At 37.1% G+C, this 13883-nt stretch overlaps 2 protein-coding genes across 2 annotated transcripts in view; both read right to left on the bottom strand.

The window, feature by feature from the left end:
* The window catches only part of LOC104798608 (187-kDa microtubule-associated protein AIR9-like), a 15636-nt gene extending 8409 nt beyond the window's left edge, over positions 1–7227 (bottom strand). The window contains exons 1-19 of the mRNA XM_010520775.2: positions 6866–7227; positions 5513–6364; positions 5287–5358; positions 4806–4871; positions 4642–4713; positions 4469–4534; positions 4273–4335; positions 4128–4193; positions 3721–3820; positions 3201–3302; positions 2624–2862; positions 2413–2527; positions 2176–2296; positions 1843–2018; positions 1397–1532; positions 1076–1176; positions 924–971; positions 209–393; positions 4–108 (exon numbers count right to left, since the gene is read on the bottom strand). Coding sequence (XP_010519077.1) covers positions 4–108; positions 209–393; positions 924–971; positions 1076–1176; positions 1397–1532; positions 1843–2018; positions 2176–2296; positions 2413–2527; positions 2624–2862; positions 3201–3302; positions 3721–3820; positions 4128–4193; positions 4273–4335; positions 4469–4534; positions 4642–4713; positions 4806–4871; positions 5287–5358; positions 5513–6322 — 2643 coding nt within the window. The 5' untranslated portion in view covers positions 6323–6364; positions 6866–7227. The remainder of the gene's footprint in view (positions 1–3; positions 109–208; positions 394–923; positions 972–1075; positions 1177–1396; positions 1533–1842; positions 2019–2175; positions 2297–2412; positions 2528–2623; positions 2863–3200; positions 3303–3720; positions 3821–4127; positions 4194–4272; positions 4336–4468; positions 4535–4641; positions 4714–4805; positions 4872–5286; positions 5359–5512; positions 6365–6865) is intronic.
* A 2117-nt stretch (positions 7228–9344) lies between these two features.
* The window catches only part of LOC104798605 (30-kDa cleavage and polyadenylation specificity factor 30), a 4934-nt gene continuing 395 nt past the window's right edge, over positions 9345–13883 (bottom strand). The window contains exons 2-8 of the mRNA XM_010520773.2: positions 13669–13883; positions 12916–13257; positions 11225–11387; positions 10994–11104; positions 10546–10614; positions 10293–10379; positions 9345–10137 (exon numbers count right to left, since the gene is read on the bottom strand). The exon at positions 13669–13883 is cut by the window's right edge and continues 22 nt beyond it. Coding sequence (XP_010519075.1) covers positions 9385–10137; positions 10293–10379; positions 10546–10614; positions 10994–11104; positions 11225–11387; positions 12916–13257; positions 13669–13883 — 1740 coding nt within the window. The 3' untranslated portion in view covers positions 9345–9384. The remainder of the gene's footprint in view (positions 10138–10292; positions 10380–10545; positions 10615–10993; positions 11105–11224; positions 11388–12915; positions 13258–13668) is intronic.

Below are 13883 nucleotides of genomic sequence, written 5' to 3'. Positions count from 1 at the left end.
TCTTTCAGTTATTACAAATACCGGTTCACCACATTCGCCACCAGGGGTCATTGGAGTATATTTTGCAACTATGTAATAATCGACTGCCCCCAGAGGTATGCGGAATGCCTAGGCAAAATGATAAGTAATCAAACATTAACTTGTACCAAAATTAACAAAAAGACACGTCTTAGAGACATGGTATGATGATTATTGTGCATTAGACTACCTTTGCAACTCTTGATGTGCTCAATGCTTCAAGAAACTTCTCCCCTTCGAGAGTAGAACAACTCGATTTGAACCATTGCACTCTGCTTGAACCTTCAGTTCCTCCTGTAACATTACCTGTTGCCGTAACCTTGCTGTTCTCCTTTAGGTCTCCAACTATCTTAACATTTGTCACTTTTGGGGGTGCTGCAATGTAAAAAAATGAAACAGTGGTGATCAATGAGGCAAAACAGAAAAGGAGGGACAAATTAGAAAAATCTAGATCAGTAATACTAGAAAAGAGCAAAATAGTGGTTTCCTTAAGGAAGGCAGGTTGGACAGAGATATCCAAAAAATATAACTTTAACAACCACGGAACTATTTTGCTCAAACAATAATCAAAGCTTTCATATGAAGATATTCTGGATACTCCAGATTTTCATTCTATATATTTTGTTGAGAAAACGAAGCAAATGAAGAGATGCATATAAACAAGATGATTATATACTTAAACTAACAAATGGAAGAAAACATATACAAGTTTCCCTTTAGGCATGTCTGACTACATCAAGGAGATGTTTATTTCATGGAAAAAAGAGAGAAGGGTGAGAAGAACTAGAATATTCTTGCTAAGTTAACAAAAAAAAATTGGACAAGAATAACCCAAACAAAACAAACCAACCAAAACAAATTCATAAAAGCTTAAAATCAGCCGCCTACAAGAATAATGAACATACCTTGCTTAATTACGCTGGATGCCGATGACACATGTTCCCCTTCTTGTCCTGAAATTTGCCGGACCAAATCAGAATTGTGCTGAAATCTTGAAGTGAATAACTTGGTTAAAGTCACAAAATGGAAGAGGGGAAGAAAACCAAAGAGAACCAACCCTCAAAGTTAGTAGGTATGTACACAAAAGTGACACGTCTTCCAACATCTTCCTGGGTCAATGTATACACAGATGTTCCAGCTGATACCAATGATAAGTCTCTGTGATAAAGATGTCACGATAAGAAATGAATAAAGATCAAGAATAGTGAAGAAGAAAGAAGAGATATCAGAGAAGCAGACTAATATCACAGATTTACTAAGTTTAATATTTCTTTTAAAATGAAAGCAATACGTTATCCACCTAATAGCAAAAAACCAAAGGAGATCCAGATAGACCAATTCAAGAGAATATATGTACATACGGAACATTCATCTTTACCCAGTTTCCATGTTCTCGCGTAACCATTCAAACTTGCTTGGACCTTCCTTGCCACCGAAATAATCTCCAACTCCCTTTAGGACACAGCCTTCAACAGGATCTCCGATAATCCGAAGATTACTTACAGATGGAGGAGCTGCCACCAACATCCAAAATCAATCCTCTAACTCCAGAAGAATCTAACAAACAGCAGGCTTTCAATTTTTTCAGGAGATGCGAACATAACAGCCAATGACCAACTATTATACAAGTATACAACATGAAACACCTATAACATATAATATAAGTGAACAATAATTGAGTCTGAATTTAAATGGAACAGAAATTAACCCACAAAATAAGAAAACTGCAAGCAGAAACAGCTATTACAGGATTTTATAACGATGAAACCAAATAACACTGAAAAAAGGCAAGCAAATTGCAAGATTATGAGGTTAATTGCCCACCTGCTCTTACAAAATCTGTGTACTTGTACTGAGGTTCTCCTCTGGCGCCTTCCTCTGTGAAAGGTGTATACATGAAAACCAAACTCGAACCAACATCATCCAAAGATAACTGATATTCCTCATCTTCTGCTCCAGCAATCACCACGGGACTGCTGTTCCACTTTCTCCTCAGCCAGCTTGAAACAAAAGAATAAACCCCAAAAAAGTAACATCTCTAGGTTAGGCCCAATCTTTTGCATGTAGAACAAGAAACTAAGAAAAAGTAAATTTATCATAAAAGATGCATCATGCATGTATTACAAGAAAAGGTGAAAACAGCAACCACGATCCCACCTGGCAACACACTTTCCTGGTGTCCCACCACACCATGCAACTTCTGCTTGACCCTTAACTATCTTGCCCTCCACAAGTTCCCCCTGAACTTCAAGGCTCACAACTTTTGGTATTCCCTTTCCTGCACAACACTTAACTGTAATATATCAAAAGGAGGGTAAAATGTGGTGGAAAAGACATATACTACAGGATATAAAAAGTCTTCCATCCAGCATATCCTATCACGAAGAAGCATACCTCGTGAAACTGGCAAAGATAGAGCAAATATAGGAGGGTATTCAGTCTCTCCATGAACAGGAGTACATGTGACTTTAAGAATTTTACCAATCTCTGCACGCTTTGGCCAATAGACCTATTACATATTACAAAAATATTAGGGAAATGAAGAATTTTGCTATCCATTTTAAATGTACGCATACAAATGAAAATAAAACAAGGGCAAATTTACCTCTTTGGTTGCATCAGGAATAGGAACAAAATTAGAAAGTGATCTGTCCGCCACAAGCCACTGATATATCAGGGTTAATTCTGGACCAGTCACAGTGGCAAGAGTACTTTCTTGCACTAGGCCAAAGTGGCACTGACAAGGAGATTCTTCAGAAGGTTGATCAATAGATGCTTCTTTGACAAGGTATCCAGAGGGCAACTTATCCTTCCACCTCTCAACTAAGAAGCGAAACATGGATTCTGTCCACGAGAAATTGGACATATCTACATTATTTTTTTCAGCTTGAAACATAAAAACTTTATCTGATCACAAATGCTCATCTAATGACTACATCAATAGAAACAAACAGAATCCAGTTTGATTAACTATTCACCCTTCCAAATGCGAGCATTGGCAACAAACAAAAATTGAAGGAGATAAAATGTCTTAGTCCTTCCCATAGGAAGAACATTAAAGGAAGGAAATATGGTAGTAACATTCCAGGAAATTGGGAACTGCTGTGCAAATCCAAACTCATAGTGAAGTATCTTCTGGCCGCGAAGAAAGATTATAAAACTCTTGAAAAAGAATTTCATACCTGCTGCAAGCTCCGCCTTACAGAACTCCCAACCATCTCTGATGCAGAGGGCTGCTTGTGAAGGATAACGCTTAGCAATTGCAATCTCCTCACGAGAGAGATCTGGCACAATGTTTTGGTTAAAAATGATGTTTTCTGTATTTAGTCATAAAATCCATTCCAAGTAATACATATGTCCATGTGCAGTGGTTCTCATCAACTATGGAGTGAGTGATCCATTGTTGTCTTGATAGAACCAGAATGTTCATTATTCCAAAATTTTCCAGGTTACCATAGTTATCACTACTGATATACCTTGTGTTATATCTCCATTGATCTAAGCTACCCAGCTCATAGCTCTTTCCTCAAACTATTATTATTTACTCAATTCTCAGTTTCATCCACCAGGAGGCGAATCTCTTTTAAAGTCAATATGATGACTGAAAAGTATAGCATGCAGCCAACTTTATCCAGCTAACGGGTAAGAACAAGTCTCCTTAAGTAATCAATTTCGAACAAGGTCAGTATTAGGTATACATACCTTTATCATTGAATTTCTTCAAAGTAGGACCTACAAGTATTATGGATGCGGCTTCTAAATGAGGCATCTTAAGTATTGGATTCTCCTCCACCCGCAGATGCTGCAGAAGATAAAACACAAACTCAAGAATAGGAAATTAAGTACTTGGATATATGAATTGGATAAAAATAAAATCCTTTATCATAATAACTACAGGGGTCCAACCGTCGTGGTTCAAGCACCATGACCACAAAAAACGTGCTCAAGATAGCACTTGCAGACTATGCCATTATAAAATGTTGTAAGCAAAACATTTTGGTCAAGGGGAAAGCTCCCATAGACCTATTAGATAAAATAGTGCAACACTCCATCAATGGTTGAAAACTGATGGGTCAAGAATATGCAGTGAGATAATTAAGGAATCTAACCTCAAGAACTGGTAGATATGGAAAGCCCTTCAGTGTTGTTATCTTGTTCTTGCTGGCAGCTAATACCTGAGAAAATCGTGATAAATTGAAACTCTGTGACTTAAAGAATGGACTGATAAAGTTAATTCTGAAAGGGAAAATGTACCTGAAGCCGAGGCTGACTTGCCATTGCAAGTGATTTCAACTTATTTTGAGCAACAGACAGAAACTAACATGGGAATCAGGCAAAACCAAAAGTTGACAAAAGTTAGAGTAATCCACAGGAGTAGGGCAATGAGCATGACAAATTCAGAACAGTTATTTGGCAGGTAAAAGAAACAAGAGGGCCTTTTGATGCTCACTTCTAAGTTCGGAAGTTGAGGCAAGCTTGCAAGTGAGGTGATCTGATTTCCGGCAAGATAAAGTTGCTGCCAAAGTAATATAAATTAAAAAAGATCCATCAGATAGCACCTACAGTTAAATAAATGAAGAAACCAAAAAATGTACGAAGAAGGAAGAAGGGGAATGAAAAAACCTGTAGCACTTTACAGTTCTCAAGTGGTTCAAACCCAGGCCCTTTGAAATCATTAAAACTCAAATCCAGAACCTGTAAGGAAGAAAGCATGCAAATATTTGTTGGAAAATCTAGACCAACCAAAAATCAGAAAGCAGAGGAAAAAAGAACCTGAGATAGCTGACCTTGACTCGCTTCAATATCTCAACACCTTCCAATGTAGATAGAAGATTGTCTCTAAGATACACAAACTGACAAGCAGAACCATCAATAGAGGAAGACAAAAAACAAAGAACAGATTAGGGAAAATTTATCAGCCCATAGACGAAGATATATGCATAATGTACATACGAAACCTAGACAATACTATTTCTACATCAATTCTCCTCACTGCTATTCAATTCCAAGATTGGGCATATCCAACCTAGAAACCATGCCATGAGGTTTCATAGCTATTCTAAAAGCTCTCTCTCTCTCTCTAACAGCCCAAACCTAAATTTCCAAAAAACAAATTACACTAAATGTCTGTGGAGTCTAATAAGTCTCATAAGAACTTCATAGTTATTCTAAAAGATCTCTCTTTAACAGCCAAAACCTAAATTTCCATAAAAATTTTACACTAAATGTCTGTGGAGTCTGATGAGTCTCTTAAGAACGCAAGTTTACCTCTAGGTTCGGCGATAAGTTCAGCCCATTGGAATTTAGGCTGCGAATCCTGTGGCCTCTGAGATCCAATCTCTTAAGAAATTACAAACAACTAATTAGTTTTTAATATAAAAAAAAGGGAGAGAAACAGAATATAATGAAGTAAAATTAACAGCACAACCTTATATGTGAAACCTAGCAACAAGTATAAAGATAGTGGCAGCAAACGCAATAAGGAAGTTCTTACCACATCATCGCTAGCTTTAACCTCAACCTGCGGAAGAATGACAAGCCGCAAATCACGACTTTCCGGGGTAGCTGTTTTCTTCCTCCCAGAAAAGTTGGAACTCTGATCAAGGGATGTAGACAATGCTCGAGTTCTTAAACCACTAGAAACCGATGGTGATCCAGCAGGAGAATAGACCTTAGAGGCTGTCTTTCTACTTGTTGTGAGCGCAGAACGCACTCTTGAAGTGCTTGTAGTGCTGCCACTACTGTCAACAGATGAAGATGGGCCTCTTTTAGAAGAAATGGAGACACTTGTGTCTGGCTTCGCTTTCGCTAAAGACTTCTTGGTAATATCAGGCTTACTTGAACCAGACCCAGTTGATTTTGTCAAATTCAGACCAGCAGGTGAAGTTGGGACAGATTTCCTAGTATCAGGAATGCTTGCTCTAGATCCAGGCTTTGCAGAAACCGAAGGAAGTGAACTCCTCCTCAGCTCTGGAAGCGACTGCCTCACTGAAGCAGTATTTGTCCTTTTCGTCAAAACTTTATTGACACCATTGGACTTCTCAGGTACTCCTCCAGTGCTATTTCTCCGGGTCACAGGGACAGAGTTCGAGACCCGTAATGAAGAAGACACAGTTGGCTTCGTCGGTTTCGAAACTACTTCTGATTTCTTCTTAGTAGTAGCAGTACGACTTGACACCACAGACACTCCCGAGACACTGTCTGGACTTCTCCTTCCATCATTTGTAGATACATTGTGCTGTTTCTCGGCATCAACTGACATTTCTAAAGCTTCTGCACCTGAATTTGATGTTGCTTCCTCCATTTGGATTCAGATTAAGTGAAGCTCTCGATGCAAATAAATATCCTATTAGAAGAAAACGAACGCACAATCCATACTCATCAAGATCAATGTTTCGGATAAGAACACATTCAAAGAATTTCTGCTGAAGTTGGATAATTGAGAAATGTGACAAGGAAAGAAACGATTTTTCTCGACCCACTGTTTCCCTATCATTACGTATCTCGCAGATTCTCTCATTCAAAGAAAACAGACAATAAGCTTTCTAACTTGTTTCGGCTACACTGTCGGTTTCTTGCCAACTTTGCTCATTTCACTAACGACCAAAACACAGAAAAGAAACACAAGAAAAAGCCCGACAGAATCTGGAAAGAAAAACAATCCGGAGAAAGAAAATTCGAGGAAACAAATCGCTCACACTTGCGCGTAATTTCACAAAAAAAAACGCCAAGAAATTCAGGGGAAAATGCATAGAATAATACGCTGTCAGAAATTTCGAACAACGACAAGACCCGAATTCACGAAGAATGTAAGAAAGAAAACGGATAACACGGGAAAAAAACTTACCAAATACAAACTATGGCGCTAACAAAGAAGCAACCAAGAAGCGGAAGAACCCATTTTTGCCCGTTTCATGTAAACCGCCGGAAAATGCATGTTCCACGGCGAGATTCCGGCGAAGTCTCCGGCAGTTTCAAACCAAGGAAACGGGGAAATTCGCGAAGAAACAAGCGAATTGAAACGGATATGTAGATCTGGACGAACCAACAAAAAACGAAGCGACCTTCACTCGTCACACAGCAAAACTAGGGTTTTTGGTGATTTCCCAAACAAAACAAAAAAAGACGAAGACGATTGAAGCGATGAATTGTGGCGACAGAGAAGTAAAAAGCTGGAGAGGGAGAATGGTTTGAGGAAGAACATTGAAAAAAAAACAGAGAGAGGAAAAAGGAAAGAAATGGAAAAGCAACGGAACAGTAGCAGCACGCTACAGAGTGTCTTCGTGTCTGGAAATTTTCAAAACGGCGCCCTGAATTGTACATATTTTTAAATAAAACCCCTATATTTATATTTGTTTCCATTAAGTACCCTTTCAAGTTATTTGGATCGATTTTGAATCAATTTAAAATTATTCTACTCTAATTAGGTTTGTATGACTTTAAATGAGTTGAATCTAAAAGTTTTCAGTACTTATATTCTTCAAAATTTTAAATTTAGTATTATTTTTTTGTGAAATAAAATGAATATATATTAATAGGGAAGTAAATTATTCTACAAGTTTATTAGAGTCTTCCAAATTTAATTTATTTTTTTCACTTGGAAATGCGATATATTTTGAATAAATTTAAAATTATTCTACTCTAATTACTTTTGTATGACTTAAAATGAATTGAATCTAAAAGTTTTCGTTACTTCTATTCTTCAAAAATTTTAATTTAGTATTATTTTACAAGTTATTAGAGTTTTGAAAATTTGATTTATGTATTTTCATTTTGGAATATGATATGTTTTGATTATGGATATATAATCAATAAAAAATCAAAATATATATTAAATTTTTGTAATAGAAAAAATTAAATGCGAATTGAATATGAAAATAATCGGAAAACTAACAAATAAAAAGTATTGAGGAGATAAATATTTAATGTTAAAATTGAATTTAGACCGAATATAAATAAAAATATAACCGAATCAAGTAAATATATATACATTTTTTTAAAGGGAATCTAAAATAATTGAATCAAAACCAAAAAAATCCCTTTCTATTTTTCAAATGACAGTGAGTTGTACTGCAGAAAAAAGTAGGGGGGTTTATTTCGAAGCAATAATAGTATGGGGATAACTCTTTAATTTTGAGAAACCAAATAAAAAATAATATCTCTGTTTTTTTCTAGAAGAAAGGGAAGTATAAACAAACTGGATAATTGGAGAGAGAGAGTTTGAAAAATGTTGTTTTGTTTTTATCCAAATTTGGATCCAAAGTCAAATTTAAAAATTAAAAAAAAAAACAATGAGACATTGTTCGTTAGATTTATTATAATAATTACGATTTTTTATAATGCTGCTTGGGGTAGGCAATCAGTTTATTCGATTATAGTTCATTTGGATTTATTTATTTCGAGTTTTAAAAATTAATAATCAAACGGTTACATGGTTTTACTCGGATCGATTTGATTATAGTTGTATCTAGTTAAAATTATAACCTAATAATAATCGAATAAAAACTCCTTCGGTAATAATAATAAATAAAATAAATTTTGGAACATTGTTGAAAAAAATAAAGGCTTATATATTATAGTTATAAAACTAAATAAATAATCTCATTATCTTAAATTTTTTTAATTAAATATATCATATATTGTGTATTAATCGATTATAAATAAGTGGATAAACGGTTAGATTCACTTTATTCTGTTAATTCAAATTCAATTTATTCAATATATTGTTAATTCAAATTTAATTATTTCAGGTTCTAAAAATTCATAATATAAAGATTATTTAATTTTAATTACTTCAATTCGTTTTGAATATATATCATTTAGACGTTTTCGGTACGGTTTCTCGTAATTAAACCGTTCTGAATTAAAAAAAAACGATATTTTTTTTAAACGAAATCGTATAAAATTTTCGAAAGATATTTTTTTTAGATAGAATTTTCCGGAACCTCTGGAACCGAAGTGAATTTAAAAAAATCCGAAAAACCAATATTTTTTTAAATATCTAATTTTTTTTTAATAAAAAACGAAACTGAATAGGACGGAAACCAAAACCGAACCAAATATAAAATAATAACCGATTGATACATAATTTTATAAAACCGAAAGAATCGAATGGAACCATTCCCGAACTGAACCTAACCCTACAAAACCATTAGAGAGAGAGCCATTGGTGAAAAATCTGATTCCATATCCTCAAAACTGCATTGTCATTCTAACAAGTCTTTCCCTTACAAAACACGAGATGTTAGTATTAATCTGTTTCATCAAGACCAGAGAGACCAAATCGAAAGCCACTGTATATCATCCGACAAAGAAACAATGTGTTGTTATTTCCATGACATAAATAGTTAGTTCCCTTGCCTTTTCTCACCGCCTCTTCTTTCCTTCTCCGTGTCTTGACCGCCTCGGGGCTTCGTCTTCTTCGCTTTCGCTCTCCTCGTTTCTCGTCTCTAACCGACCCTCTTCGTTTTGAGCAGCCATCTCTTGTCCGGTGCCGCCTCTCTCCGGCGTCGTCTTCTGGTCTTTCCCGACAGAACGCACTGATGTCGAGTTTTGAGGTTGCAATGGTGGTGGTGGAGGGTACATAGGTCGTCCACCTCTAGGACCCGAGGGTCCCATTCCGCCCATAAGAGGGCCACGTCCTGGGCCACCCATCATAAAACCACCTGGCGGGAACGGTTGTTGGGGCCTTCCGGGAAACATCATTCCCGGGATGGGGGGACCCCTGAAGTCGTTGCCAAATCTCGGACCATATGGCCCAAAGGGTCTGGGGGCGACACCAAAGGGATGATCGGGCATGCCATAGCCACCGACGGGTCCGTAAGGAAACGGGTCGGGTCCCATTACCCCGATAGGAAAGCCTCCCATACCGGGCATTGGTCTGGCTCCACGTACTAACGGCATTTGAGGCGGCGGCCACATCATTCCTCTTCCCCTTCCCCTGCCTTGTGGACCACCTCCTGCCATCCCATCATCTTCCTCTTCACTCTCTTCTTCTTCCTCTTCCTCTTCTTCGTTGTCCTCAAACGGGACGATATCCGGATTCTCCACCCTGCTCTCGGGATTTACTCCCTTTGCTTTTTCTTCTTCTCGTTTAGCTTCTGCTGCAACGGAGATCGCCTACCATTCACATAAAAAAAATAGTTATTGACAGTTCATGCCGTTCTATAAGATAAAAATGGACAGAATGAATGTTATGGAGAACGATTCTTCATTCTGAAAATCATTTCTTTGGCTTGTAAACGTGACAAGAGAAACAGAAAGTAAAGAATTACCATAAGCTCGCTATCTGGTTCGAGATAAAGCAAAGAAGCCAGCTGCTCACCAATGGAGGGCTCTAACTCCTGACAATCTCTGCTTATCTACAGTCATTGAACCAATAAGAGTAGTAAGATGAAAAAAAGACCAGAGTACATACAAATACACTTTACTACAACAATTACCATTACCAAAACCAGCTACTTTTACAAGAACAACATTACAGTACCGAATTTCGACAAATAAACAATCATGAGAAGAACCGCGTACCTTTACAGGCAAGTTGTCATTGTAAGGGTTAATCAAATGCCGAGTTTTGTGGAAGGATAGTTCGCATAACTACATTATAAGAATTACAATCATTCATCATCAGAAGGCAATAGAACAAATTCTACATCATTTTAGGTAAAAAATTTCTTGTCCCTTGCATCAATTTTCCAGAATGCATTGTCGACCTTGACAAAACCGAAACAAAAAAAAAGGATATCGGTCTGAGAAGAACAAGTTGACGTTTTAAAAAGGAAAAATTGTCTTTCAAGCAAGGTGTGAAACATGTCATTGGCATGGTACACAGCCAATCTTAAATGTCAGAAACTAATTTAACCTTTAAACCTCGGATTTACGGAAAGCCCATGATCTTATATATCAATCACAAAATGGAACAAGTTGAATAGTTTACGACTGATCAAGAATGACGAAACTGTGTCACAGTATGTACCTTCAACCATTTAACTGAGAAGTTTCGCCCATATTGTGCAGTTCCATGTTCATGTTTCCAATTTCCTCCACCAATGGAACCGCCAATTCTGGATGTCATCTTGGCACAGCCCTAAATGGATCACAGACCAAAAGTATGTAGAATCATACGCTAAACACTACCACAAAGAAATGTAGATAGGCAATCATTGATACAAATGAACAGGTACACATATTTAATCCACTAAACTACCTGGAAGTGCCGAGTTCGGTTGACTGAAAATATCAAGATTACATTTTCGACAGAATCAAAAGCTTCATTGAGTTTAGCTTCATTGCTCCTTTGTGTTGCCCATACTCCTTGTTGCACAGATAATTCCAGATTTTCCCGGTTGCAGCTTTTAACAATGAAATATCTGAAAAAAACAAGTTGATAGAATATATCACACAGGATTGATAATCATTGTGAACCAACAGTAACAGGATTGCACCAACAAGAGCACAGAATAACAGAAGAAAGAAGTATTCCTTTATCACAGAATCTATAGGTATAACAATTTCAGGACGAAATATGAGATATATCGACATCTAAAAGCGAGCCATCAATAGTAGCATCATCCAAAAAGATGAAAACCTACTCAAAATCTAAGTTTGCATTCCCAGCTCAGATTACTCATTAGAAACTCCAGAGTTTTAGCTATATAGCAACTTGCAATGCTTCATAGCTATTAGATGAGGCACCAGAAAGCAATGAATAGACTACTAACTCCTAGAGAGCCATAGGAAAAGTCTCGCAAATGACATCCGAAAAAAGAAGATTAGAATTGGACACATCATCATCAGTCTGGTTGTATCTGTATATTCACAAAGAAAAGAAAATAGCAGGAGAATGAAACTTTATTGTGCACAAAGTATGTGAACAAATGAAATCCAAAAAATTGTGAACCTTCTCAACCAAGAAGCACTGACATCAGTAATACCACGATTTGACTCCATGTAAGAAAAAAAGCACAAAATTTTGACAACAATCCTGAAAGCTAAAAACGAGACTAACTATATAGACCAACCTTATCATTGTAAAAAGAAACCTGAAATCTTGAAATATATTCACATTGACAATGACTAATACTCATCCAGACAAGCATGCACACACAAACTTGTGAACAATGGAATAAAAGGAAGAAAATCAGAACCGTTTCCAACATATTTCAGCAGAAATCAATCTTGGCCTTGTCATAAGTGTTTAAAAGAAAAGCTAAATCCATTCTAACTTTAGCATATCATATCAGATTCTATACGATGCAAGAGGAATAATGAACCTTCATGATGACATAAAATCACAAGGAAAAAGAAACACTCTTTTGATTGCAAGAATGTCCTGTTGAAAGCCAACAGTACTTAGGCAATTGTTCAGAATGCTAAGTAATTCACAAGAGCAAAACAATGCCCTAAATATAATAGCTTTAATCTGCAACAAAAAAAAAAGGCTCAGTGTGTTCTTAAAGGGATAAGGCTTTCAAGAACTATGATGAAAAAGAAAATGATATATCACAGAACCATGATCTGTATATGAAAAAATAAAAGCAACCGTCTTCAAAGCCTCTCACAGATAGATCATCATGACATGTCTGTCCAGAAGCAGATAGATGTTTGTGTTCTTCTCAGATACAAACTAAAAGAAAAGGAAGAGAAATAATCTGTGAATACTACCTCAAGATAAAGGAAGAAGAAATTCATAAATCATGTTCATAGTAGCAGCACAGCATGAGATTAAACATATAAAGCCTAAGGTTTTCGAACTTGTAAGGAACTATAAACATTTTTTATGTCAATCAAAACTCCAATAAGAAGCCAATGGTTCAATAACAGACCTTTAACAATGGCCTGATTATAGAGAAACAGATTTACATGACCTAATTAAAGACATCGGTACTCTGAACACACCTAGTCACCCCTTGAGGCAAAGGACGAGCTATTCTGTTATTTTGGTCGGCAGGATTTTGCATCTGTGTTTGGCTGCCCGGTTGTTGAGGTTCTTGTTGCGGCTGCAAGTTACCTGATTCTTGTGGTGGCCCTTGTGTCGTGGAGGCAGGGCCTTGAACCTGAGATTTATCTGTTTGCTGCAGAGCAGCATTCCGTTGTTGATAGAACCTATTTGGCCCATAATTGTATGAAGTCAGCTGCTGTATCTTCTGAAAGACTTCTTCCACCGAAGGTGGAGGTCCAGGAAGCTTTGCGTGTCTGTACCGGCAATCAGGACCATTAGGACAGAACCCGAGCTTGTACCTTCCAATAAAATTGTAAGGCATGTTCAGTAATCATGAAAGAAAACATATATAAAGGTCTTGAAGTCTTCAGAACATAGAGAAAATTCCAACAACTTATACAAACAATCGTTAATATTGAAGTGTAGTAAAATACAAGTGTGCAGCAGGCAAAGAGCCTGTCTAAATGCTTACACAAAACTGTTGTCATGTAATATGTACATCTACATAACTCATGAAACCCATGAGCGTGGTAATGGAATGATGCTACTACCAGTAGTGATCTTAACGAAAATAGAACAGAACCGGCAACACAGTAGACAAGAATCTCCTGGTCAAAAAGATACAATTGAACTCATGTTCCATGAATGGACAGCAGGAGCAAGGAGCGAAAAACACCACCAAACTGAAACCTTTAAGCAAATGTACATACATATTACATTCCTTGATATCCTCATTGGTATGCTTATACACACAATCCTGCTCCCGACACTCGCCGTACAATCGGAAAAACCGGCAAACAGGCATACGCGACTTATCGTACTGATGGAGGAACCCACAGGCGTCACCTTTCATACACAGACCTCGAAGCCAGTGCCGGCAAACAGTCTGCCGGAAACTCCGTCCCCTCCCAGCTCCTGCCGCCCG

The sequence above is a fragment of the Tarenaya hassleriana genome, unplaced genomic scaffold, assembly GCF_000463585.1.
Source record: "Tarenaya hassleriana unplaced genomic scaffold, ASM46358v1 Cleome54, whole genome shotgun sequence".
Lineage (NCBI taxonomy): Eukaryota > Viridiplantae > Streptophyta > Magnoliopsida > Brassicales > Cleomaceae > Tarenaya > Tarenaya hassleriana.
Note: the sequence above shows the minus strand (reverse complement) of the source record. Positions and strands in the feature narration are given on the sequence as shown.